This window comes from Mesoplodon mirus (assembly GCF_964341445.2).
Source record: "Mesoplodon mirus genome assembly, chromosome: 1".
Taxonomy (NCBI): Eukaryota; Metazoa; Chordata; class Mammalia; order Artiodactyla; family Ziphiidae; genus Mesoplodon; species Mesoplodon mirus.
In genome coordinates this window covers 196,074,565-196,102,410 of record NC_138976.1, presented here as the reverse complement: position 1 = coordinate 196,102,410, position 27,846 = coordinate 196,074,565, and the positions used below count along the sequence as shown (strand labels likewise).

Sequence of the window (27,846 nt, the reverse complement as noted above, 5' to 3'; positions counted from 1 at the left end):
GTTTTGAATGAAATGAAACCTAACCTGAATCCAGTCCCTACTCGGTAACAGCGGGGAAGATAATGGGTGCCTAGGCAACGTCTAGCAAGTTCTGGGCTAGAGGCGGCTCCCAACTCTTGCGTCACCAGGGGCCACAGAACTGAGTTGGGAAGGGAGAAGGGAGGAATCTGTGCGGAGGGTCATCCGACTGAGTCGGAACCGGACACTCTGGCAAGAAGTAGAAAGCGAAGAAAACGAAACGACCATTGGTGAATTTCAACACCACGTCGTGAATTTCAGATAATTTTCCACTTGTTTATTAAGGTGGAAAACTCGGATTCCAATGATGAAGGAGATGGAGTTTCGGCCCAACACATAAGTCAAACGGACCGATTGGTTCGGGAAGAAGATTTCTCCAGGTTCGTAAATAATCTGAGTGAAGAAGATTACGAACTTATGAGAGACAACAATCTTCTAGGCATTCCAGGTGAAAGTACGGAAGAAGAGTTGCTGAGAAGACTTCAGCTAATTAAAGAAAACGCACCACAAGACTCAGATGAAAATACAGGTATATTTTGCTTTTGGAGGGAATAGGATGGGATGAATAAGGAACTTCATAATAGGAAATAGTAACTTCATAATAGTAAATAGTAAATTATACAGAAGTGACTTACATTAATTTGGTAAGTAACTTCTCATAAAAAGAACTGGCATTTACTTGATTTTTGGTGAGCATGTCAAGGTCTGTTTGTTTGTTTTCCTGATTCACATCTGGGTTGTTTTAATTGGGAAACAGTGCAAAGTAGCCTATTTGTATTTTTCTTGGTTTTCTACCGCAACTGAAAGTCCCTCCTACTTCCTGAATTATTTTTTCTACATAGACATGTAAAAAAAGCAAACAGAAATATTCTCCACTGGGGACAATTGTGCTTTCTTCAACACATGGGGACATTTGGCAATGGCTAGAGATATTTTTGGTTGTCACAGGGTAGGCATGGGTGTTACTAACATCTAGTGGGCAGAGGCCAGGGATGCTGCCAAATATCCCACAATGCACAGGATAGCTCCCCAAAACAAAGAATTGTCCAGCACCAAAATGTCAATAGTGCTAAGGCTGAGAAACCCTGCTCGGACCTCAGGTCTGGTGCCTTCCCTTCCAGTGTGAAGTAGAGGATTTTGCTGTCTAATGAAGAGGATACTATAATACTTTGGCTCTTGAATATGGTCTTATATGTACCATGCTAGGTTCAGTCTATTCATTTGATCTGACCTTCAATTTAATGTCAATTAAAAATCTTGGTAACATTAAGAAGTATTCAAAATGCAAACACTTTTAAACCTATAAAACTTGTTTATGTTTGGGCAATAACCTTATATTTTAAAACAGCTTATCTATTATCAAAAGTACATAAGTGAAGAGCCTACAAGTAGTCATGTTGGAGACTAATGACAATTAGACAATAATGTAAATTGAACTAAACTACTAGCATTGTACCTTAACTGGTGTTTACCTTGTTTAATTGCATTAGTGTTTTGACAGTGGACAGAAAAAAATGTCTCTTGACATTCCTCTGACAGTGGTACACAGGGCTGTGTATATGATGAAATACTGAAAAATAGACTTCCTCCGGATTCCCTTTTTAAAAAATTCTCTAAGTTTATCTAGGATTAGCTCACTCTTTTTGGATGGAATCCAAACATTTCTACCTTTACTTATAAATCTACACAGTGCAGTTTATAAAATATTAACTCTATAAATGTGAAATCAGTTGAAAACATCTGAGTATTTAAGTTCTCATTTTTTGTTTTTGAAACAAAGTTTCAGAGTGCTATTTTATGATGGTTCTAATTTTGGTAGTTCTTTTATGCACCCTCCCCATTTTTTTTGTTAACAGACAGAGGAGACTCTTCAGATGACGTGTCTAGTGGTGACTCTCTAATAGACTGGCTTAACTGTTCTGGACAAACTGAAAATATGACAAGTGGACAAAGAGAAAACCAATCTTGGAGAGAAGAGAGCCAAATTAATCCTAAAAGTGATCAGTTCATATTCAGTTTAGAAATAAATGCTAACCTTGATAATGGGAGTCCAAATCCAGAGAATAAATATGTAGCATCTGCAAGACTTCCCAGAAGAGAAAATATGGAAGACAGCCAAAGGCAAGTGGAAAGTCCACAATCTGAATCAATATTTACAAGACCATCTATGCCTGAACAAGATACAACTGAAACATTAATGGAATTCCCACCTACCACAAGTCAGAGACGAGCAAGAAGTAGGAGCCCAGAGTATTGGAGAACCAGAGCAAGAATTGAAAGTTGGTCGCCTCCACGTTCACTTAGGGAAATTGTACAAAGACTTAATCATAGTATACCCTCTCAGAATTTTGAGCAGCCGCTGCTAAGTGAGAATGTGAGATTTTCTAGAACTGAGCACCAAGAAATATTGACACAGCAAATGACTGGATTTGAGTTGCCAAATAGCGGTCTTATTGAAACTTCTAGAACAAGGAATGCCGTTCATGGAGAAAATTCTCCAGATACAACCAGCAGTGGTGAATCTTGGGGAATGAGGGAAATATATCCAACCATACCCTTCAATCTTGAAGTAGGACAAGTTCATTCTGGAGCATATTCTCAGAGAGACAGCAGAGCTAGTAGAACTCAGTTAACATCTGAGACACCAAACAACACTGTCACTTCTGAAAGTGAACGAGGACTGAGGCATATGTATTCACATTCTGAGCAGGCAGGTGTGAGAGCTTATGTCAATACCATTAGAAATCCCGTTTGCAGAATGTTAAATACTAGCTTAAATGATACAACATCTGTTCCAACTCAGAGCACGTTAAGGCAGACAATGACAGAATTTAGTAACTCAAATAACCTTATGGACAGTGACAGTAATTTAGAGCATAGTCTCTCACCTCCAAGTCAAAACATGGAATGGCTAGAGTCACCTAATGGTAGTAGTAGTGGTATATTTGGTTCTGATTCAAATGCTAGCTATGATACCCATTCAAGTTCCACACTGAGTTGGCATTCAAGCCCCAATTGTACGTCTAGTTCCAGTTCTAGTCCTATTTCTGGTTCCAGCTCAAGTGATGAAAATTCAGGAATTAGATCACTGATGTTTGAAGGCATTGAAGAAACAAACTTATCATCAGAGACCAGCCAAGGGGGTATACAAATTAGCTTAAGAATATCTGATGAAAGTGACTCTGGGTCCTCCCATTATCTGCAAACTACAGGACTCACCAAAGCAGAGATTGACAGCTTGGCTGTAAGATCTTTTGGTGAAAATGATGCACTAAAAGCCTGTAGCATTTGCCTTACAGAGTACACAGAAAACAGCAAGCTTCGCATACTACCTTGCTCCCATGAATATCACATTCACTGCATTGATCGCTGGCTGTCTGAGAACTCTACGTGTCCGATTTGTCGTAGGCAAGTAGTGGATTCCAATGAGAGTGAAAATCCTGATCGATGATTTCTCAGCTATATAAAGTGTTATAGGGCTTCCCTGGTGTCACAGGGCTTGAGAGTCGGCCTGCCGACGCAGGGGACTGACAATAAAAATTAATTTCACACCATAGCAGTTCACTGAATTTCAATAAAAACTTAGCATGTGCACTGGGTTGGGATGTTCCTGATTCCATGGGAGAAATGTCTTAATATGATATAATGAATCTAGATAGATCCTAGTAGTATTATCTCATCATGTAAATCCCAGACATCTCTTAGCCCTGTTCAATCCTGGTTGTGCATGCAAAGAAACAGAAACCCAACCAAATATCAATAATTAAGAAGCCATTTAAGACTACATTAGAGTCATTCACATAAAGAAGTCATGTTACATTCCTAGAATGCCATAAAAAGCTTTGAAACCCTTCTCTTCCTATCTCTCTCCACAGCAGTTTATCCCACCTCCCTAACACTACCTTAACGTTTCGCCTATTCCCCACTACCAATGTATCAGTCAGTTCTAGCTAAAAACTGATGTCACACTTTAAAAGAGTGATGGAATAGCATTTAATGAAGAGACTAAAGTGTGTAAAGAATGAGGGGAAACCAAGAGATGATGAAGTAGCCTGAGGCTAGCAGCTGTGAGAAGCCAGTATTATAACCACTAGGTTTGAAGGGGCATAGAGAGATAGCAGTTCCTGCAACCCAGAATGTCTTCGAGTTATAGGAGAAGCCCACCCAACAAGAGATGTAACCTTAGAAAATGGCATCCACTGCCAACCTAAAGTTTGGAAGGGGGCAGATCATGGAAATAAATACCCTTGCCTTCTTTCCTCCTGACTTCTAATCACTTATCAGTAGTTCATATTAACCAAACCCAACCTGAAGACACAGAGAGACTGGTCCATGAAGCTGATAAAGATCAGCCTCCTGGAATCACGAAGCAGGGTTAAGAAGGATAGCGAGTAGATCCGGTAAGCAAATCAGAGACCATCTACCACAACCAGCATTCCCAACTCTCTTCAAACCCAGCCTGTGTATGCTTTCTTGCCTCTTCCGCTTCCGCTTGTTCTCTATTCCACTCTATGACTCAGCTCTTTAACAACCCTCTCTATTTTCCTTTCATTTACTCAGATCTTGTATTTTTAAAAGTGATAAGATGACAAAGCCTTAGAACTTAATTACCTTTCTCTTAAACATGTCACACTTTGATTTGCTGTGATTGTAAACAACTAAGGATAAAGGGCAGTTATAGGTATGTCTTTAATTTTAGCTTCTTCAATATATTCAAGCTTCAATTTCTTTCTATATATGTTTAGTTCATATAATTAATTTTTAAAACAGATTCTAATTTCTTATAAAGGGTTTTATGGTTTATATATGACTCAATCATATGATTAAGAGTGAATTCATGTGAATGACCCAAAGTAGCCAATTGCTGCTTGGAGCCTCACAAGCTGCAATATGAAAGCCTTAAAGGTAAAACTTGGCTTCAGGAAACATGTCTACATAGTTCAATTCTAACTGTCCCCAGTAAAACCATCACCCAAAACCCCGAGTATTTGAAATCAAAATTTAGGTCATGCTTCCTTCCAACCTAAACATAGTGAAGGATTTTTCTCCTAATTCAGCCTGAAGGCTATTTTTGGGGGGTTGTATTGGCCAGTCCAGAAAAATTTGCTTAAATTTTTCAATCCTGGTATAGGTGAGAGTACATTGTATTATAACCTAAAGCAATAATCAGAAATTTTGTGCAATGTGCAGCCTATACAAATGTAGGCAGTGTTAAGTATACACCTTCTCTAAAAAGTTAAAGTCAGAAACATCACTGACCTTTCTTTTCTATGTGAATTGCTGGCAGCCACAGTATTTGCACATAACTACAAAATATAAATGGGGAGTGGTGGTGAAGTTTTTGAAAACATCTTTGAGGTAGCATATTTTTCACACAGAGGATATCTGCATGGCCAGAAATGAAGGCTTGGCTCAAACCTCTGAAATTTACATTAACTTCTGAAAGTTGTTTGAATAGTCTGATTTTTGGGAAGTATATTTGATATCAGATATACTTCACTTAAAGTGAGTAGAATAATTATAACAGTACTTGGCTTTCATACTATCCTAACAGATTAAAACCTTCCAAAGGATGATAATTGCTTAATTAATGCTTCAGTACATTCACATGCACCTTCTGTGGTCGACAGAATTCTAAGATGATGCCCAATGATCTTTGTAGGAGCCCCTCCCCTTGAGTATGAGACCTGTGAATGTGATGGAATATCATTCCCATTATTAGATCATGATATATAGCACAGTTGATTGGGAGATTATCCAGAGTGAGCCTGACCTAATCAGGTGAGCACTTAAAAGGCACACAGAGGACTTCTAATCCAGATAAGATGGTTTATCCTTCCCTCTCCCTGCTCCCCCTTTATACGCACAACTATATATCCTGGAAATAATATGAGACAACCAAAGGAGATCTCTGAAAGGTCTAGAGAAGGTGAATTGCCTAGGGACCCTCAGAATGGATGAACAGCCTCATGGCAGGGCACCTTATGACCCTCTACCAACAAAAAAATGTGATCCAGGCCCAGCATTTCCTAACTCCCAACTTAGTAACAGGAAGTGGCTCAAAGAGGCTCTTCCTCCATCACATCAAATGGGAATCCCCCAAACACAAGGCGAGCCTTGCAGAACCTGCAACGACGAACAATTAGAAGCCCTGATGACACTAAGTGACCAGGGAAAGTGCTTTCCTTCCCCACTGGTCCTGAGATCCCCCTTCACCACCCAGACACATCAGTGGCTAAGGGTCCCAGCAAAAGTGCTCCTACCACAAAAAGCTCCCACCTGGACAATGCTCTCCTCAGATGGGCCTGAGACTCCTCTCCCCTCCCCAGAAACATCAGGCAACTTGCTGGTACCGGCAACGGAGATCCCTCCACAGAAAGCTCTCAACCTGGTAAGCACCCTCCACTCCTTACAGTCCAGGGAGACCCTGTCACAAGTGCCTGGCCCAGGAAGGACTCTTCATCACGTGTTCCAGAGATTCCCTTCCCTCACCAGAAGCACCAAGTGCCGTATCCTGGGGAAGCTACTTCAGACCCCATAAGCAGCATGAGAAGGGACCAGAGATAACCCCACCTGCACAAGAGAAACAGACCAAAAGAGTACCACAAAGGGTCTGAAAATTAGGTTATCATGGAACCACCGTCCATAAAAGTACAGGAAATGTGTGCCAAACCTATAAAGAGTGAATGCCTGCTAAAAATTAAAGAAAACAAAACACTTTAAATAGGGACCAAAGAATCCTAACATAATAGCCAAAATGTCCAAAAGACAATAAAATATCACTACTTATACCAAGAACCAGATACATGACAGCTTGAATAAGATGTGACAGATGATGCCAACAGAGATGAATTAGATGTTAGAATTATCTGACAAGGGTTTAAAAATGCTGATTTCAGACCTTTAAGACCTTGAACACAGAACCTAGTCACTCCATGCCAGTATCCCAACCTATAGAACTGTGAGCTAATAAAGGGATGCTGTTTTAAGCCATTACATTTGTACTAATTTCTTATGCAGCAACAGACAACTAATACAACTTCTCATCTAGGATCCATCCTGTACCTAGAAAATGATTATAATGAGTCCTAGACAAGTAAATGGCTTAATGTCTTGGTTCTAGGCCCACTATAACATTATATTCTACCATTTTTCCCAAAAATGGAATCCCTAATTCCTGCTACTGAAGCTGCTAGAAGACAGTATCCTTCCTGTTTGAACAACCACCAATGTCGTATCGCTCTAACTTTACTTCACATCACCCTATCTCATTCTACCAGTGTATGCTGCTTATATCATAAACCCAATTTAACACTCTGACTTTGAAACTATAGAGCCACTTATTTTGCTCTCAAAGCGATTGCTGAGTATTATATTGCTCTTCCAAATCATATTCCTCTCTGTCTGCCCTGACAAATCAGAAATGGAGAAGATTTGTACCTGAATCTTCTGAGCTCAACCTGATACGTTTTTTACATTACAGTATATCAGTTTAAATACACAGCATCACCGTGGTTGTGAGCATAAATATTTCCATCTTAAGAATTTTCTCTGTATTTTCTTGGTAGTTTTTAAAACATTTGTTTATTTTGGCCTAATTCCAAAAAAAGCCCTTGTCTGAATAACAAATTCTTTTTGAAAGTAGTTATAGCCTGTGGATAAGTTTTTGATAGCAATATAAAGTCTATCTTTTTTGGCTAACCATGAAAATAAGTTGTGCTCTCAATATTCCATGAAGAATTAAGTATAAAGATTCTTTTGTTAATGCAAACAAGCCTGAGCATCGAACAACATGAACATCAAAACACTGCATGTACTAGAAAGTTCACAAAGAAATGTGACGTTTCTGTTAAGTAATATTACTTGTTATCCATATACAATACTTTGAGATCTTCAGTATCTTCTTTACTACAATTAACCAAACATTTCATGTCTTTTCATTATTTGAGAGGTGAATGTATACTCCCTTCAATGAGAAGTTCCTGGTATGAGAATTTCGAATGGAAATCTGAACTGCATTTCTTTTCTGTGACTTCATTTAAGATTTGAAAATTCTTTACCATCCTAACTCAGGCTTTTTCCCTATGAAATAAGAGGCTGTCCTTTGTGTGATATTCAAAACTCTCCATTTTTAATCATCAAGCCAGCATCTTTAACATCACTGCAAAAATGTGGAGATTTGGAAAAGCATGTTGGGGAAAATCCTTTTTCTCTCATCCACCATTCGTAGAGGACAGACACTAATTATAAGCCAACTCTGGGCTCTGGGTTCTCCATTCTCACATCACTAGTCACAACACAGTTATCTACCACCCCTGGCCTTGTCATCTTCTATTCTGGAAGTGTATTTTTTTTTCTTTAGTAGCACTTGTGACTATCTAAAACATTTTTTATTTATCTTGTGCTTGTTTTCTTCCCCATTCCTATCCCAAAATAGAAGCTCCAAAAGATCTTTCTTTTTTTAAAAATTACTACTATATTTCTAAAAACTAGAACAGTTACTGGCATACACACACACACACACTCACACACACACACACACACTGCTTCAGAATTTTTGGCCACTGTGAGCATCCCAGACTTATTTTTCACCCTTTATTCTCCAAAGAAAACCTATTTTAATACTGTTACCTACCGTTCAGGATTTGATGTATTTCAACCTATATCTCTCTCACTTACTTAACATATTTGTATAGGGTTTCTTGCCTATTAAGTTATAATATCTGCCAACCATTTTCTAAATCACTATTTCAGGCGTTCAACACTGACCAAGAATGTGCCATGCCCAATGTTGGGTGCTAGGGTTATAGTTACGAAGTACAGCAATTATCATGAAGAAATATATTACATTTTAAAGAAGGCAGATGAATAAACATACAGTAACACTCTAGGTCAGGGATGCCCTGACACAGATTCAGATACAGGATAAAATGGAATGATCTAGGAGGAGAAATCTACACTAATAATTCAAACCTCCTTAAAGTTGGGTTATATCTGAGTTGTATCTTACAGGACTAGTAGCAATTAGCCAATGAAATGAAGTCATTAATTTTATTCTAAGCAAAATAAACACTGCATGCAACAGTAAAGATGCATTGAAAATTTAGGGCTCAGTAAACAGTAAGTATGAATCATCATGCTCTGGGGTAGAAGAGGAAGAGATGTAAGTACATTAGCCAAAAATGAAGAGATGAGGCCAAAGAGGTAACAAGTGGTATTGTGTATCAGGCTGAAGAGTTGAACTAGATCTTCTAAGGAATGCACAGTCAACACGATTTTTCTTTTCCTTTTTTTTTTAATTTTTTTATTAGTTTCTGCTTTATAACAAAGTGAATCAGTCATACATATACATCCGTTCCCACATCCCTTCCCTCATGCATCTCCCTCCCTCCCACCCTCCCCATCCCACCCCTCCAGGCATTCACAAATCACTGAGCTGATATCCCCATGCTCTGTGGCTGCTTCCCACTATCTATCTACCTCACGTTTTGTAGTGTATATATGTCCATGCCTCTCTTTCGCTTTGTCACAGCTTACCCTTCCCCCTCCCCATATCCTCAAGTCCATTCTCAAGTAGGTCTGTGTCTTTATTCCCGTTTTACCCCTAGGTTCTTCATGACATTTTTTTTTAATTCCATATATATGTGTTAGCATACGGTATTTGTCTTTCTCTTTCTGACTTACTTCACTCTGTATGACAGACTCTAGGTCTATCCACCTCATTACAAATAGCTCAGTTTCGTTTCTTTTTATGGCTGAGTAATATCCCATTGTATATATGTGCCACATCTTCTTTATCCATTCATCCGATGATGGACACTTAGGTTGTTTCCAGCTCCGGGCTATTGTGAATAGAGCTGCAATGAACATTTTGGTACATGTCTCTTTTTGAATTATGGTTTTCTCAGGGTATATGCCTAGTAGTGGGATTGCTGGGTCATATGGTAGTTCTATTTTGAGTTTTTTAAGGAACCTCCATACTGTTCTCCATAGTGGCTGTACCAATTCACATTCCCACCAGCAGTGCAAGAGTGTTCCCTTTTCTCCACACCCTCTCCAGCATTTATTGTTTCTAGATTTCTTGATGATGGCCATTCTGACTGGTGTGAGATGATATCTCATTGTAGTTTTGATTTGCATTTCTCTAATGATTAATGATGTTGAGCATTCTTTCATGTGTTTGTTGGCAGTCTGTATATCTTCTTTGGAGAAATGCCTATTTAAGTCTTCTGCCCATTTTTGGATTGGGTTGTTTGTTTTTTTGCTATTGAGCTGCATGAGCTGCTTATAAATTTTGGAGATTAATCCTTTGTCCGTTGCTTCATTTGCAAATATTTTCTCCCATTCTGAGGGTTGTCTTTTGGTTTTCTTTATGGTTTTCTTGGCTGTGCAAAAGCTTTGAAGTTTCATTAGGTCCCATTTGTTTATCTTTGTTTTTATTTCCATTTCTCTAGGAGGTGGGTCCAAAAGGATCTTGCTGTGATTTATGTCATAGAGTGTTCTGCCTATGTTTTCCTCTAAGAGTTTGATAGTGTCTGACCTTACATTTAAGTCTTTAATCCATTTTGAGCTTATTTTTGTGTATGGTGTTAGGGAATGATCTAATCTCATACTTTTACACGTCCCTGTCCAGTTTTCCCAGCACCACTTACTGAAGAGGCTGTCCTTTCTCCACTGTACATTCCTGCCTCCTTTATCAAAGATAAGTTGACCATATGTGTGTGGGTTTATCTCTGGGCTTTCTATCCTGTTCCATTGATCTATCTTTCTGTTTTTATGCCAGTACCACACTGTCTTGATTACTGTAGCTTTGTAGTCTAGTCTGAAGTCAGGGAGCCTGATTCCTCCAGCTCCATTTTTCGTTCTCAAGATTGCTTTGGCTATTTGGGGTCTTTTGTTTTTCCAAACAAATTTTGAAATTTTTTGTTCTAATTCTCTGAAAAATGCCAGTGGTAGTTTGATAGGGATTGCATTGAATCTGTAGATTGCTTTGGGTAGTAGAGTCATTTTCACAATATTGATTCTTCCAATCCAGGAGCATGGTATATGTCTCCATCTATTTGTATCATCTTTAATTTCTTTCATCAGTGTCTTATAATTTTCTGCATACAGGTCTTTTGTCTCCTTAGGTAGGTTTATTCCTAGATATTTTATTCTTTTTGTTGCAATGGTAAATGGGAGTGTTTTCTTGATTTCATTTTCAGATGTTTCATCATTAGTGTACAGGAATGCCAGAGATTTCTGTGCATTAATTTTGTATCCTGCTGCTTTACCAAATTCATTGATTAGCTCTAGTAGTTTTTCAGTAGCATCTTTAGGATTCTCTATGTATAGTATCATGTCATCTGCAAACAGTGACAGCTTTACTTCTTCTTTTCCAATTTGGATTCCTTTTATTTCCTTTTCTTCTCTGATTGCTGTGGCTAGAACTTCCAAAACTAGGTTGAATAAGAGTGGTGAGAGTGGGCAGCCTTGTCTTGTTCCTGATCTTAGTGGAAATGGTTTCAGTTTTTCACCATTGAGGACAATGTTGGCTGTGGGTTTGTCATATATGGCCTTTATTATGTTGAGGAAAGTTCCCTCTATGCCTACTTTCTGCAGGGTTTTTATCATAAATGGGTGTTGAATTTTGTCGAAAGCTTTCTCTGCATCTATTGAGATGATCATATGTTTTTTCTCCTTCAACTTGTTAATATGGTGTATCGCATTGATTGATTTGCGTATATTGAAGAATCCTTGCATTCCTGGAATAAACCCCACTTGATCATGGTGTATGATCCATTTAATGTGCTGTTGGATTCTGTTTGCTAGTCTTTTGTTGAGGATTTTTGCATCTATGTTCATCAGTGATATTGGCCTGTACTTTTCTTTCTTTGTGACATCCTTGCCTGGTTTTGGTATCAAGGTGATGGTGGCCTTGTAGAATGAGTTTGGGAGTGTTCCTTCCTCTGAAATTGTTTGGAAGAGTTTGAGAAGGATGGGTGTTAGCTCTTCCCTAAATATTTGATAGAATTCGCCTGTGAAGCCATCTGGTCCTGGGCTTTTGTTTGTTGGAAGATTTTTAATCACAGTTTCAATTTCAGTGCTTGTGATTGGTCTATTCATATTTTCTATTTCTTCCTGAGTCAGTCTTGGCAGGTTGTGCATTTCTAAGAATTTGTCCATTTCTTCCACGTTGTCCATTTTATTGGCATAGAGTTGCTTGTAGTAATCTCTCATGATCTTTTGTATTTCTGCAGTGTCAGTTGTTACTTCTTTTTCATTTCTAATTCTATTGATTTGAGTCTTCTCCCTTCTTTTCTTGATGAGTCTGGCTAATGGTTTGTCAATTTTGTTTATCTTCTCAAAGAACCAGCTTTTAGTTTGGTTGATCTTTGCTATCGTTTCCTTCATTTGTTTTTCATTTTTTTCTGATCTGATCTTTATGATTTCTTTCCTTCTGCTAAATTTGTGGGTATTTTGTTCTTCTTTCTCTAATTGCTTTAGGTGCAGGGTCAGGTTGTTTACTCGAAATGTTTCCTGTTTCTTAAGGTGGGATTGTATTGCTATAAACTTCCCCCTTAGAACTGCTTTTGCTGCGTCCCATAGGTTTTGGGCCGTTGTGTCTCCATTGTCATTTGTTTCTAGGTATTTTTTTAATTTCCTCTTTGATTTCTTCAGTGATCACTTCGTTATTGAGTAGTGTATTGTTTAGCCTCCATGTGTTTGTATTTTTTACAGATCTTTTCCTGTAATTGATGTCTAGTCTCATAGCATTGTGGTCGGAAAAGATACTTGATACAATTTCAATTTTCTTAAATTTACCAAGGCTTGATTTGTGACCCAAGATATGATCTATCCTGGAGAATGTTCCATGAGCACTTGAGAAAAATGTGTATTCTGTTGTTTTTGGATGGAATGTCCTATAAATATCAACTAAGTCCATCTTGTTTAATGTATCATTTAAAGCTTGTGTTTCCTTATTTATTTTCATTTTGGATGATCTGTCCATTGGTGAAAGTGGGGTGTTAAAGTCTCCTACTATGATTGTGTTACTGTCGATTTCCCCTTTTATAGCTGTTAGTATTTGCCTTATGTATTGAGGTGCTCCTATGTTGGGTGCATAAATATTTACAATTGTTATATCTTCTTCTTGGATCGATCCCTTTATCGTTATGTAGCGTCCTTCTTTGTCTCTTCTAATAGTCTTTATTTTAAAGTCTATTTTGTCTGATATAAGAATTGCTACTCCAGCTTTCTTTTGATTTCCATTTGCATGGAAAATCTTTTTCCATCCCCTTACTTTCAATCTGTATGTGTCTCTAGGTCTGAAGTGGGTCTCTTGTAGACAGCACATATATGGGTCTTGTTCTTGTATCCATTCAGCCACTTTGTGTCTTTTGGTGGGAGCATTTAGTCCATTTACATTTAAGGTAATTATTGATATGTATGTTCCTATTCCCATTTCCTTAATTGCTTTGGGTTCGTTATTGTAGGTATATTCCTTCTGCTGTTTTTCTTGCCTAGAGAAGTTCCTTTAGCATTTGTTGTAAAGCTGGTTTGGTGGTGCTGAACTCTCTCAGCTTTTGCTTGTCTGTAAACATTTTAATTTCTCCATCAAATCTGAATGAGATCCTTGCTGGGTAGAGTAATCTTGGTTGCAGGTTTCTCTCCTTCATCACTTTAATTATGTCTTGCCACTCCCTTCTGGCTTGTAGAGTTTCTGCTGAGAGATCAGCTGTTAACCTTATGGGGATTCCCTTGTGTGTTATTTGTTGTTTTTCCCTTGCTGCTTTTAATATGATTTCTTTGTTTTTAATTTTTGACAGTTTGATTAATATGTGTCTTGACGTATTTCCCCTTGGATTTATTCTGTATGGGACTCTCTGTGCCTCCTGGACTTGATTAACTATTTCCTTTCCCATATTAGGGAAGTTTTCAACTATAATCTCTTCAAATATTTTCTCAGTCCCTTTCTTTTTCTCTTCTTCTTCTGGAACCCCTATAATTCGAATGTTGGTGCGTTTAATGTTGTCCCAGAGGTCTCTGAGACTGTCCTCTGTTCTTTTCATTCTTTTTTCTTTATTTTGCTTTGCATCAGTCATTTCCACTATTTTATCTTCCACCTCACTTATCCATTCTTCTGCCTCAGTTATTCTGCTATTGATCCCATCTAGAGTATTTTTCATTTCATTTATTGTGTTTTTAATCGATGCTTGATTCATCTTTAGTTCTTCTAGGTCCTTGTTAACTGTTTCTTGCATTTTGTCTATTCTATTTCCAAGATTATGGATCTTGGAAATAGAATCTTGGATCAGCTTTACTGTCATTATTCTGAATTCTTTTTCAGGTAGACTGCCTATTACCTTTTCATTTGTTAGGTCTGGTAGGTTTTTATCTTGCTCCTTCACCTGCTGTGTGTTTTTCTGTTTTCTCATTTTGCTTATGTTACTGTGTTTAGGGTCTCCTTTTTGCAGGCTGCAGATTCATAGTTCCCGTTGTTTTTGGTGTCTGTCCCCAGTGGCTAAGGTTGTTTTAGTAGGTTGTGTAGGCTTCCTGGTGGGGGTGACTAATGCCTGTGTTCTGGTGGTTGAGGCTCGATCTTGTCTTTCTGTTGGACAGGTCCGCGTCTGGTGGTGTGTTTTGGGGTGCCTATGGCCTTATTATGTTTTTAGGTAGCCTCTCTGCTAATGGGTGGGGTTGTGTTCCTGCCTTGCTAGTTGCTTGGCATAGGGTGACCAGCACTGTAGCTTGCTGGTCATTGACTGAAGCTGGGTGCTGGTGTTGAGATGGAGATGTCTGGGAGATTTTCGCTGCTTGATATTATGTGGAGCTGGGAGGTCTCTTGTGGACCCGTGTCCTGAAGTTGGCTCTCCCACTTCAGAGGCACAGCACTGACTCCTGTCTGCAGCACCAAGAGCCTTTCATCCACCCGGCTCAGAATAACAGGGAGAAAAATCAGAAAGAATTAGTAGAACAAAGAAAGAGAGAGGGAAAGAAAGGAAGAAGGGAAGAAAGGAAGGAAGGAAGAAAGAAAGAAAGGGAGGAAGGAAGGAAGAAAGAATGAAAGGAGGGACGGAGGGAGGAAGGATGGAAAGAAAGAAAGAAAGAAAGGAGGGATGGAGGGAGGAGTGAAAGCAAAAGGAAGAGTGAATGGAAGGAGGGAGGGAGGGAGGGAGGAAGGAAAGAAAGAAAGAAAGACAGGAGGGAGGGAGGGAGGAAGGAAAGTAAAAGAAAGTGGAAAGAAGGGTGGGAGGCAGGGAGGGAGGAAAGAAAAAGAAAGAAGGAAAGGAGGAGCAGAAGGAGGGAGGGAGGTAGGGAAGGTAGGAAAAAAAGAAAGATCAGGTAAAGTAAAATAGAATAAAGTATGAAATATTGTATTGTTATTAAAATTAAAAATTAATTATTGAAAAAAAACGGACAGATAGAACCCTGGGACATATGGTGGAAGCAAAGCTATACAGAGAGAATCTTACACAGAAGATTACACATACACATTCACAAAAAGAGAGCAGGGGGAAAAATCAAAAATCTTGCTCTCCAAGTCCACCTCCTCAATTTGGGATAATTCGTTGTAAAAAGAGGAAAAGGGCGAGAAGTCTGAAATCTTGCTCTCTAAGTCCACCTCCTTAATTTGGAATAATTCGTTGTAAAAAGAGGAAAAGGGGGGAAAGTCTTAAATCTTGTCCTCAAAGTCCACTTCCTCAATTTGGGATGATTTGCTGTCCATTCATGCACTCCACAGACGCAGGGCACATCAAGTGGACCGTGGAGCTTTAATCCGCTGCCTCCGAGGCTGCACAGAGAGATTTCCCTGTCTCTTCTCTGCTCTCACAGCTCCCGGGTCTCAGCCTTGGACCTGGCCCCGCCTCTGCGTGTAGGTCGCCGGAGGGCGTCAGTTCTTCACTCAGACAGGACGGGTTTAAAGAAGCCGCTGATTCGGGGGCTCTGGCTCACTCAGGCAGAGGGGAGGGAGGGGCGCGCAGTTTGGGGCGGGCCTGCGGCGGCAGAGGCCAGCGTGACATTGCAGCAGCCCGAGGCGCTCCGTGCGCTTTCCCGGAATAGCCGTCCCCGGGTCCCGGGACCCCGGCAGTGGCGGGGTGCAAGGCCCCCCGGAAGGCGGGGCGGACAGTGACCCGCGCTTGCACACAGGCCCTGCGGCGGCGGCAGCAGCAGCAGCCCCAGCGTCCCACGCCCGTCTCCAAGGTCCGCACCTGTCTCCGGCGCTTCCCCAAGCAGCCCTCTTAATGCCCTCTCCTCGCGCACCAGGAAACAAAAGGGAAAAATGTCTCTTGCCTCTTCAGCAGCTCCAGACCCTTTCCCCGGACTCCCTCCGGGCTAGCCGTGGTGCACTAACCCCTTCAGGCTCTCTTCCTGCCGCCAGCCCCAGTCCTCTCCCTGCGCTCTGACTGAAAGCCGATACCCGAGCCTCAGCTCCCAGCGCCCCCCGCCACGGCGGCCGAGCAGACAAGCCTCTCGGGCTGGTGAGTGCCTAAGGGCACCGATCCTCTGTGTCGGAATCTCTCCGCTTTGCCCTCCACACCCCTGTTGCTGTGCTCTTCTCCGCTACTCCGAAGCTTTCCCCCTCTGCCACCTGCAGTCTCCGCCCGCGAAGGGGCTTGTAGTGTGTAGAAACCTTCCCTCCTTCACGGCTCCCTCCCACTGGTGCAGGTCCCGTCCCTATCCTTTTGTCTCTGTTTATTCTTTTTTCTTTTGCCCTACCCAGGTATGTGGGGAGTTTCTTGCCTTTTGGGGGGTCTGAGGTCTTCTGTCAGCGTTCAGTAGTTGTGCTGTAGGAGTTGTTACACGTGTAGATGAATTTCTGATGTATCTGTGGGGAGGAAGGTGATCTCCGCGTCTTACTCTTCCGCCATCTTCCTCCGGGGTCCGATTTTTCTAATAGGAATAAAATTTTTCAATTTTTAGAATGGTCATACTAGCAGGGATATGAACAGATTGTCAAAATTTAGATTGTCCCACTTATGGAGTTATGGCATTAACTGGAAGAAAAAAGTATAAAGTCCTGATATAATGGTGAGACAGTTGAGATATGGATGCATATAGATTCAAGTAGTATTAAAGAAGCACAATAAAATTTGGTGGCAGCTTGGATAATTTAAAGATGACCTTAAGTTTCTGGTTTAGGTGACTGAGTAGATGGTGAGAAGTTCCACTGATATAAGAAATGCAATATAACTTGTTTGTCATAGTAGAGGAATAGATGACAATTCAGCTGGAATCTCTGAGATTTGAGATGTCAGAGTGATATTTTAGTGGCAATGTTCATCTCGCTATCACGGAATATCAAGTATGCTTCTAAAATCAGGATAAAGATGCCAGACTGAAGTCAAAGAAGTATGAGGTATTGCCTGTGAAAGTATGTTCCATGGTAGTAGTGGAGGGAGATGGATGGAATCCTTTGGAATAGGAGCAATTATAAAGTAGACAGACATAAAGAAGCTAGCAAAGATAATCAAGACAGAAAAATGAGAGTTGTAAAGATAATCATAAACACAGAGCTCATGGTCTTCATTTGTAAATATGAAGAGAAAACAAAATATCTCTAGATGTTAAGAAGAATGTAAACTACTAGGAAAGCAAGGGTTTTGTAATTTTCACTACAATAGTCATAGCACCCAAAAAATACTGCCTTGCCCAAAGTCGATGTTCCATAAATATTTGTTGAGATATTTGAGATAGGCATGACATAAGAGAGAATAAGATAAATATTAAAAATAGCAAAATAAATCCTGGGAGAAATAAGAATAATTCATGGACTAGGAAAGAACCTGAAAGGCTTAGTTTTACCATGAACAGATGGAGACCTGCCACTATTCTAAACACATACAAATGTTGAAAGAATAAGTCTTTGGCAGGAACTGTAACAAACACACTGGCCATTATAGATCACCTGGAAACAGTCTTTACATATCTTTTTTAAAAGGCTCCTTTTTAAAAGAAAGAATTGGTAAGAGGGTGGTTAAATGCCTTTCTGTCAGGCTTTTTGTTTGGAGAAATAGGTGTAGGTGAAGTAACTCTGCACCACATAGACTTTCAGTCTACGTCTCCCTCTTGCCATCCTGAGTTACTCAGGAGTTCTGCTGAGCACATATATATCTCAGAAGCTGAAGTCCCCTCCTTGCATATTATAGTAGTGGACTTCCCTTTCTTTCAGATTTCACCGTTATTATGATAGGTTTTTGAGAGGCAAAGGTAATGGCTACGTATGCTTGCAGTCACAAACATCTTGAAGCAGAGCCCATTTTTTTTTGTATTTTGAAATCCAATATAAAGGAATTTAAAAATTCAGCAAGAGGGAAAGGGTTTCAGAGTATGTGAACTTGAAAGAGTATATACCCATAACTTCATTTTTGCAAGAAAATTAGCTTCTTGAAATCTTATGCAATTGCTGCCATGGTCATTGTATTAATTTTAAGTTGTAATTTTAGAGAACACTTACAAATTAGTTTAAAGGCTAAAAAGGAATTTATTGACTCACAATACAACAAAGTTTGAAAGTGCTGATACTTTCAGACACAGGTAAGTGTGGGGGCCCAAATGATATAAATAGAAAATGTTTCTCTGACTTGGATATTCTTCCCTCTGCAGTTTGTTTTGTTTGTTTTGTTTTGTTTTGTTTTGTATTATTTTGGGGAAAACTTTCTCCAAGGGGTGGCAAGAAAAATGACCAAACACAACTCTATTTTTGTATATTACCAATTTACTGAACCCAGGCAAAGTGACAGCCTTTGTACAAAAGACTGACTCAGCTTGGGATTTCTGTTAAAACCTCAAGTTCAGGGAATTCTAACTGGCCAGGTCTTGGTCACATGCCCAGCACGAGAATATGGAGGTGGGATCTCCAAGCCAAACCAGATGGAAATGTGGACAAATTCACCAAAAGTAGCAATGAAGGTCTTCTAAGGGTTCTCTTTTGTTTTTTACACTCTTCTGGAATCAATTCTGGTGGTAGATATTTTACTAGGAAATAATGAATTTCATCCAGTTTTTAGATTTTTACAGCATATTTATGTTCTGTGCATCATCCTAAATTTAATATATTTCCCTTTGTGTTATTTTTCTTTCTGTTCCTATACTTTATACCTTGGCTTTCTCCCTTTTTCCTTGATCAGAATATCAAATGACATTCGATAAACTCTATATTAAGGTTTGGTTGGACAAGTAGAACCACTAGAAGGACTTTATTATAGAGATTAAACCTTACATGATAGTGGGGCTTTGTTAAGCAGTCTATGTAAATCCACTGCCCCTGCCTCTTGGTGCCAGTCTTGAAGTCAGTAGGGCTGGCAGTCAGGAATGAGAGATGATCTGAAGTTAGGAGATCAAGGATAAGCTGGAACCTTCAAAGATAAGCTATAATCCAACTAGAAAAAATGAACTGAACACCATATTAAAAGGATTATACATCATGGCCAAGTGGGATTTATGTGTAAAATGGTTCAACAGACAAAAACCAATCAATGTGATACACCACATTAACAGAATGAAGGACAGAAAAACCACATGATCATCTCAACTGATGCAGAAAAAGGCAGAAAAAGTATGTTCATTGGAGTTCAAAACTCCATAGAAAGTTTAAATAACATATTTGATAAAAGTGAATTTGAATTTTATAAGTTGAAAATAAGCCAGAAAAAAATGATGAGATTAAAAGAAAATGTGAATGATAAAGGAATAAAGGATAAAACGGAAGACCCACATTCATCTAATAATATTTTTAGAAGGTGAGATTAGAGTGAATTTAACAAGTGTTTGAAGAAACAGTACTTCTCAGAGATTAAGTTAGAAATAAATCCTCCGATAAAAGAAGTGCATGGAGTCACCAGTAAAAGAAATGAAAACAAATATATGACTATATCGTGTATCGTATACCTCACCTCAGCCTGATCCTTCCTTTGTTCCACATTAAAAGAATGTGCGGGCCTCCCTGGTGGCGCAGTGGTTGAGAGTCCGCCTGCCGATGCAGGGGATACGGGTTCGTGCCCCGGTCTGGGAGGATCCCATATGCCGCGGAGCGGCTGGGCCCGTGAGCCATGGCCGCTGGGCCTGCGCATCCGGAGCCTGTGCTCCGCAACGGGGGAGGCCACGATAGTGAGAGGCCCGCGCACCGCGATGAAGAGTTGCCCCCGCTCTACAACTGGAGAAAGCCCTCTCACAGAAACGAAGACCCAACAGAGCCAAAAAATAAATAAATAAATAAAGCAAAACTGTCAACAAGTAAAAATAAACACTAAAAAATAAAAAATAAAATAAATAAAATAAAATAAAGTGCAATTCAATGGAATATTACTCAGCCATAAAAAGAAACGAAATTGAGTTATTTGTAGTGAGGTGGATGGACCTAGAGTCTGTCATACAGAGTGAAGTAAGTCGAAAGAGAAAAACAAATACCGTATGCTAACACATGTATATGGAATCTAAGAAAAAATAAAGGTCATGAAGAACCTAGTGGTAAGATGGGAATAAAGACACAGACCTACTAGAGCATGGACTTGAGGATATTGGGAGGGGGAAGGGTAAGCTGTGACAAAGTGAGAGAGTGGCATGGACATATATACACTACCAAACGTAACATAGATAGCTAGTGGGAAGTAGCCGCAGAGCACAGGGAGATCAGCTAGGTGGTTTGTGACCACCTAGAGGGGTGGGATAGGGAGGGTGGGAGGGAGGGAGATGCAAGAGGGAAGAGATATGGGAACATATGTATATGTATAAGTGATTCACTTTGTTATAAAGCAGAAATTAACACACCATTGTAAAGCAATTATACTCCAATATAGATATTTTAAAAAAAGAAATTAGAAACTAAAATAATAATAATAATAAATAAGTACAATTAAAATAGAGATGATAATTACATGGAGATGATATAAAATACAATCAGAACCAATGCTTTGAAACTCATCAATTTTGTTTTCTGTAAGGGTTAGAGCTATTAAATATAAGACTGTGATCACTCAAGTAGGAATGTTCGACCTTTAATTACTAAAAATCTAGAATTAGAATAGATAAACTCCAAATCTGTTGAGGGGAAAAACATAACATTGAATGAAAAATGCAAGTTACAAAAGGAAATATATTATTTATGCAAGTTCAAAATATAAAAGAGTAGAATAGGATTTCTAACTATAAACAAATTCTTGATTTACAAAAATATGGATGCTAGAGTATAGTCAAACTTTAGACAGTGTGTAACTAAGCAGCAAGGAAAATGCCATGGACCTTGAGAGCTCTCATGTGTATCACTAATATTTTATTCTAAAACAAGGTACCAATCAAATAGGGAAAAATCACATCTTGACTCTGAGTTTTGGATATACTAGTGATTCTGTGCTGTTTTATTAAGTTTAAATAGTTGTAAACAGTAAAAGTTAAAAAAAAAAACTGTAATGGATCAATGTCCTTTACTAAGTCCTGAGTCTTAGATCATGCTTTCTCCTCCTCCTTGGGCCAGTCCTTCTCTCTTCCTCCTTTTCCTTTTATCTCTAGTACATAAACTTGTATATGGAACATAGTAAGTACACATTAAACATGTGTTGACATGAATAATTCACATGAATGAGCTTTGCAAACTAAAGCCATTATCATAAACATAAACTCCTCACAAAATAGCACAATTGTCTTTCAAGAAGTGAACCACTATAATAAACTCTGTTATGTGCTACAGAGTACCTCAACATTAGTAAATGTGAAAATATGTATCATAATTAGAAAGCTATCTTAAAGAGCATTAAAAACAAAAGAAACAATTAACCAGCATCAGTATATTAGGTAAAAATTGCTTTGTTAGATGTCTTTCCAGAAAACTGCTAGACTACAGAAAATTGTAGACTGAGGAATTTTCTAAATATGATTCTGACGTGAATCCTGTAGACCTATTTTTGCAAATAAAAGTTTCTGTAGAGAAAGTGACATCATATAACACTGGTGGAACCAAAGCTTTTATGACTAAAGTACTTACTGGTGCACAATTATATATAACTTTGGTGGGAGACTATTAAATATCTAGCATGCGAAGGTAATCTATTAATCTAAGAGTATAATTTTTAAGAGAGGTGAGAGTAGAAGGCCAATTTTTATGATAGCATAGATGCCATCAGGATTGCACTTGCATTACTATTATAAAGTAGGACACTCACTGGTACAGAAAAATAGGTTTCTCAAGTGTGGAAGGTGAAAGAAAGAATAATGGAAATTTTAGCTTTTTGAACATAAAAATGTGAAATATATGCTTTAGCAATGAAAATGAAACTACAAAATAATCGTTTTTATTAAAAATATTTTCTTTCCAGTTACTAGGTCTTGCTAGAATACTTTTAACCAGATCATTTAATTCCCATTTCAATCCATTCTATATACCCGATTTGGTTATGATTTCTAAAAGTAATATGTATTCCCCCCCACACCGCAATATTGCACACAATATGAAAAGAGAATATTAAGCTTACCGTGAGACTGAGTAAAACCTATCATTATGCAGTGTCCTCATAATGAGATTGCATAGTATAAAAAGAACAAAACAGAATTGAAATAATGTATGAACATCCATATGTTATAGTTAGTTCTACTTGGGTGACACATTATACAATAATTCCGTGAAATTAATTGGAGAGAAATATCTCAAGACTTGAAAAAAAATCCAAATTCACAGACATTAATCTACTCTAGCATTAATTTTACTACTGTTCTTTAAAAATGCTGTGAGCCTTTCTTGAAAATCTATTCTAAGTCAAACTCTCTTACATAGTCAACTATGATTTTTGTACATTTATTCTATGGACTCAAGGAGAGAACTGAATGCTGATATCAAAATGTCCCTTGAGTCCACAGATAGATTCATTGACAATCATCTATATACATAACAAAAAAACATGAGCTGATACTCACTACACACAACACTTTTGGTATTCGTACTTATAGTGTTTCCTTCAAATTGATGTTCCATAGATTTTTGGTATACAATTATTTATGGAAAAAAAGATGAAATATTAAAATCTATAACATCGCATAAATACACATACAGTTGATAATGTCTATAAGCAGTTAAACCAAATTTTTAATTCATATTTTATTTTTTGCATTTTTGTGAGAAAAGTATCAAACTCAAAGAAAAGTTGAAAGACCAGTATAATGAATAAATATACCAACTATTAATGTACCACAATGCCAGTTTTCTCTCTCTCTCTCACTCTCCAAACACAGACACACACACACACACACACACACACACTCACACACACCTATGTCTCTTTTATCAAACAATCTGATATTAGCCTGAGGATATTATACTTCACCTCTAAATACTTCATTATGCCTGTAATGAGGATACAAACCCATATCACCACTACCACACATGAAAATTAACATTAATTCAATTCTATCATCCATTATACAAAAGTGGAGGAAAATTTGGGACCCCAAAATATGCCTCTTTGGCATAAGAATTATTTTAGACTGGTTATTTTTTAAAAAAGAGCAGACTCAGAGAAACTCAGAAAACCAAGTAGAAGTTACCCTTTTGTAAAGGACATTTACAAGGGGAAATCTCCATTTGTAAGGGTGTCTCCCCCTCTATATCAGAAAAGGAAGGATGACTCTAAATCTCTAGAAACTCTTATCAGTAGTGAGGAAAATGACTTAAATCTGCATAACAAACATATCTTTATTTACTGTGCTTTGCCCGATAACCTCCCATAACTGCCCCACCACACTAAACATCTTCTTTGTCTTTAGCTGGAGATGGTATCTCAGGTGGTGGCTTGGGCCATTTTGGGGAGATACTCAGTTTTCCTGGGTACCTCCCATGTATATAGGAGGTATACCTGCTATTAAAATTCTGTTTGGGGACTTCTCTGGTGGCACAGTGGTTAAGAATCCACCTGCCAATGCAGGGCACATGGGTTCGAGCCCTGGTCCGGGAAGATGCCACATGCTGTGGGGCAACAAAGCCCGTGCACCACAACTACTGAACCTGCGCTCTAGAGCCTGTGAGCCACAACTACTGAAGACTGCATACCTAGAGCCCGTGCTCTGCCACAAGAGAAGCCACCACAATGAGAACCCGCACACTGCAACGAAGAGTATCCCCAACTCACCACAACTAGAGAAAGCCCGCATGCAGCAATAAAGACCCAATGTGGCCAAAAATAATTAAAATAAAATAAATAAATTTATTTTAAAAATTCTCTTTTTATTCCTGTTAGTCTGTATTTTATTATAGGAGGATTAAAGGGGAACACATTTTTCTACCCCAAAAGATGTCTCTTTGGCATAAGGATTATTTTGAGCGAAAGATAATCAAAATACATCAGATTCAGGAAAAGCCCTTTACCTGCCCCTCAACAGCTTAAATTTACATTGGAAAGGGAGCCTGTACCAGGAAAAAAGCTATTACCAGAGAGAACTTTTTACCTAAGAGACTTACTTGCGTAACAGGGCAAACTTTGTTTTCTAAACATCTCTTCCTTCCTGTGAATGGCCTTCTTTCCCTTTGTACCCCCAGACCCCTACCCCTTTCCTTAGCTCAGAATGTTATATAAGCTTCAATTCCCTGGCTGCCTTTTGGGGCTCTTATTTTTATGGGACTCCCATACATATAAAATTAAATTTGTTTTTCTCCTGTTAATGTCTTAGGTCAATCTGATTATTAGACCAGCCAAAGAACCTAGAAGGGTAGTAGGAAAATGTTTCCACTCGAGTTGGCAACCATGAAGCGACCTTCACTGGCTGGACATTGCTCACTCTGGCTGCTGCAGCTGAGAGAACCTGGGACCTCTGACAAAAGCCAAAAGAAAAAATCTCATGTCAGTCTCCCAGATCTTTGCCTGCAGGGTCTGATGGAAGTGAAGGTGGTGAGAGTCCTTTGCTTTTTCTAAATTTAGATTAGCAGGAGAAAATATTTGGGTGAATTCGTTCCTTAGGAACACCTACTCTGGTAAAAATTTGATATGAGTACTCTTGTTTTCTATTGATTCTTTTCCTACTGTTTCTTTTCTTTGTTTATGTCTTTTGTGTCATTTGCCATAAGGATGAAAACCACAGTGTATAACAGAGGCAAAAGTCCTATACGCTTGTCATTTGAGCCTGCCTCACAGACTGGTGAGTTCACAGTTCTCACCAGACAGGCACTGTGAGTTAATGTGCACATGAGGTAAAGGCTATGACTAATGGAATTTCGGGAGCAAGCCACAAAATTGGTGGGCACAGTCGAGCACTTAAAAGCTGTTAGAGCACTTGCAACCTAACTCCAAGACCCCCAGGTTAGGATAAGTTGGTCATGAATGGGTTAAATTGACTAGGTCACCACCAACCTCAAGAAAATTTCCATGTCCTGAGGTACATGGTAAAATACCACAATCCCCAATCCAGTGGCACATGCCTCTTAGCTATCAGTTTGGCTCCAAGAGACCCAAGGCTTAGCTGAAGCCATTCATGTGTACATGAAAAAAAAGAAAAAGAGGTGCAGGAAATTTTCCTTTTGTGTTGTTCTATGCTTAAGAGCTTAGCTTTATGACCAGTGAGAATATCACCTCTAGTCTCCACCACCTGGAAGGTACCTATACTTATGTGCATTTCCAGTTGAAAAGACTGGGATTCCAAGTGCGGTAGCCAGTTGATCAGAATCACTGGTAACAATCTGGGCTTGCAACTGGCATCTCTTTGTCTGACTATGCCAGCTCTCAGGGGAGTCTGTCACAAGGGGCCCTGCGCCATAAGGGGCCTTTGTCATCTCAACCTTCATTGTCTCATTCTAGATATTGTTAGGGCTGCATGTTTGCAGTCTCCTTTGGGACATTTCTTGCATCCATGGTTAAGCCATAAAAAGTCTTATTGGTTTGATTTGATATTGAGATTAAGATAACATCCTACCTGTCAATTGCCAGACAATGGGAGCTTCGAATTGGCTATATTTAAGTGTAATGGCTATTGTTAGGGACTCCCTTAATAAGACGAGAGAACAGACATTAGACTCAGAACAAAAATAACATCTACACCTGACATAAATTCCCTTTTTTCATCCTCTTATACATTCCTTTACCCCCAACTCCCTGTCCCTGACCCTCCAGATATTTTGGCTCTCTGGGCCTCTGGTCTAAACCCTACCTCTCAAAATCCAACTCCATCACCTCAGTGAACTCCCTTAGGTCCCCAGATTCCTCCAACTTCCCCCAAAATCCATTAAACATCAAGTTGCCTGTTTTGACTTCCCTTTGTTTACAAGATTTACAGAGAGCACTCTGGCCTAACCTCTAGGCCTGGGGTATACAGATTAGGCATTAAAATACTAAAAGCAAGGAATAGAATTCAGAACAAGTACCAGAGACAGTTGGGAGGGATCATTTTCCCATCCTTTATGACCCTTGCCACTTTCCAGGGCTCTGTAAACAGGCTCTGCCAGCTTTAGGCCTTCCTATGCAATGCCTCTGTGGTTGTTTCCAGGACCCACACCACAAAAAAATTCATGTCCCCCAGACAGCAGCAGATCTTCTAAGTTATAAAGCCTTTTACCTCAACTTTCAGAACCTCTTACCAAATTTAGAGAGGAATGGAAAGCTTAGTGGCCATTCACAACCACACTCACAGCAACCTAGATTGGCTGTTAAGGGATGTTCTTCCCACCCTTGATTATACTACAGCTATCAGACAAGCCAGGCAGTCCCCTGAGGAACACCTCCCCGCTGCAGAGGAAACAGATGGCCAGAAGTCCTCCCAGGCCCTCCTACAAATGATCGGGAAATGGATCACCTGGAGGCCAATGTTTAGGGGCTAGTAGAAGCAATAGTACAGGTTTCTCCCTAAGGTGAATTGGTCTGAGGTTGAATTTTGACTCAGAAAGGTCTTTCTTAAATGCTTTAGACAGGCTTTTTGAAGGCATACTGCATTAAACCCTCAAGCTCTAGAAATCTTTTAATTTTCATCTTACTTGGAAATCTCCCTGATATAAAGAAGCAGGTTTAGTTGGATGGGCACATCAGTCCCTTGATAGGCTGTTAACCAGGTCTTTGGGGAATTGGAAACAACAATCTTTGTCTTACAAACCTCTAAAAAACCAGAAATGTGGCTCTAGAAGCAAATCAAATTCCACCTCTTCTACCAATCTCCAAATCTCCCCTATTCATCTCAAAATGCTTGTAGATATTGTTAAAAACCAGGACATTGGAGACAGAACTGTCTTGCACTTAAGAAAAAGAAAAATTTAAATAGTAATTACCCTGGACCTCTGAAAACAGGCAAATATGCCTGAAAAACTCCATCTTGGAGAAAACTTGGATACTTTCTCTATGATGTAGATTTTCTACCTCCATCTCCTCTATTGACTTAACAGCTATTCCCTAAAATGCAAATTTTAGGGAGATGTTCCTCATTCGAAAAAAGGGGAGAGATGGTAATTGGAAATTGGGCAAATAAAAAAATCTTAAATGTCCTCTCCACAAATATTAATAAAAAGCTTTAGCCATCTGAGCAGGTGAACGTCACTTATTCCAACTGCCAAAACAAAATTTGGATCCACCTGTTCATTTATAAACTCGTGAGTTTTATATTACTGTACCTTAATCATAGCTAAAATTTTAAAACTATAGTTATAAGGTCTGTTTGCATCTGTCTGTATGTTTATGTGTGTCTATGTATGTACGTGTGTCTATATATGTACATTGTATATGTGTGGTATTTTTCTACCTTAGGATGGTATTGCCAAAATTAATTTGTAAAAGAGCTCTATTTAGTTGGGTTGAAGGTCAAGTACTTGAAAAAATTGGGTCTTCTATAACTCTCAGAAATATAGAAACTAACCCAAAAGTGTTAATCTGGGATAGTCTTCAGTAAATA

General features: G+C 39.0%; 1 protein-coding gene across 1 annotated transcript; it reads left to right on the top strand.

The window, feature by feature from the left end:
• Positions 1-2,548: 2,548 nt before the first annotated feature.
• On the top strand, positions 2,549-3,469 carry LOC309807025 (E3 ubiquitin-protein ligase RLIM-like; the record flags this gene model as incomplete). The annotated part of the gene is made up of 1 exon (XM_082626205.1): positions 2,549-3,469. One exon carries the CDS (start codon positions 2,549-2,551, stop codon positions 3,467-3,469), a length of 921 nt encoding a protein of 306 aa, XP_082482331.1.
• Positions 3,470-27,846: the final 24,377 nt, after the last annotated feature.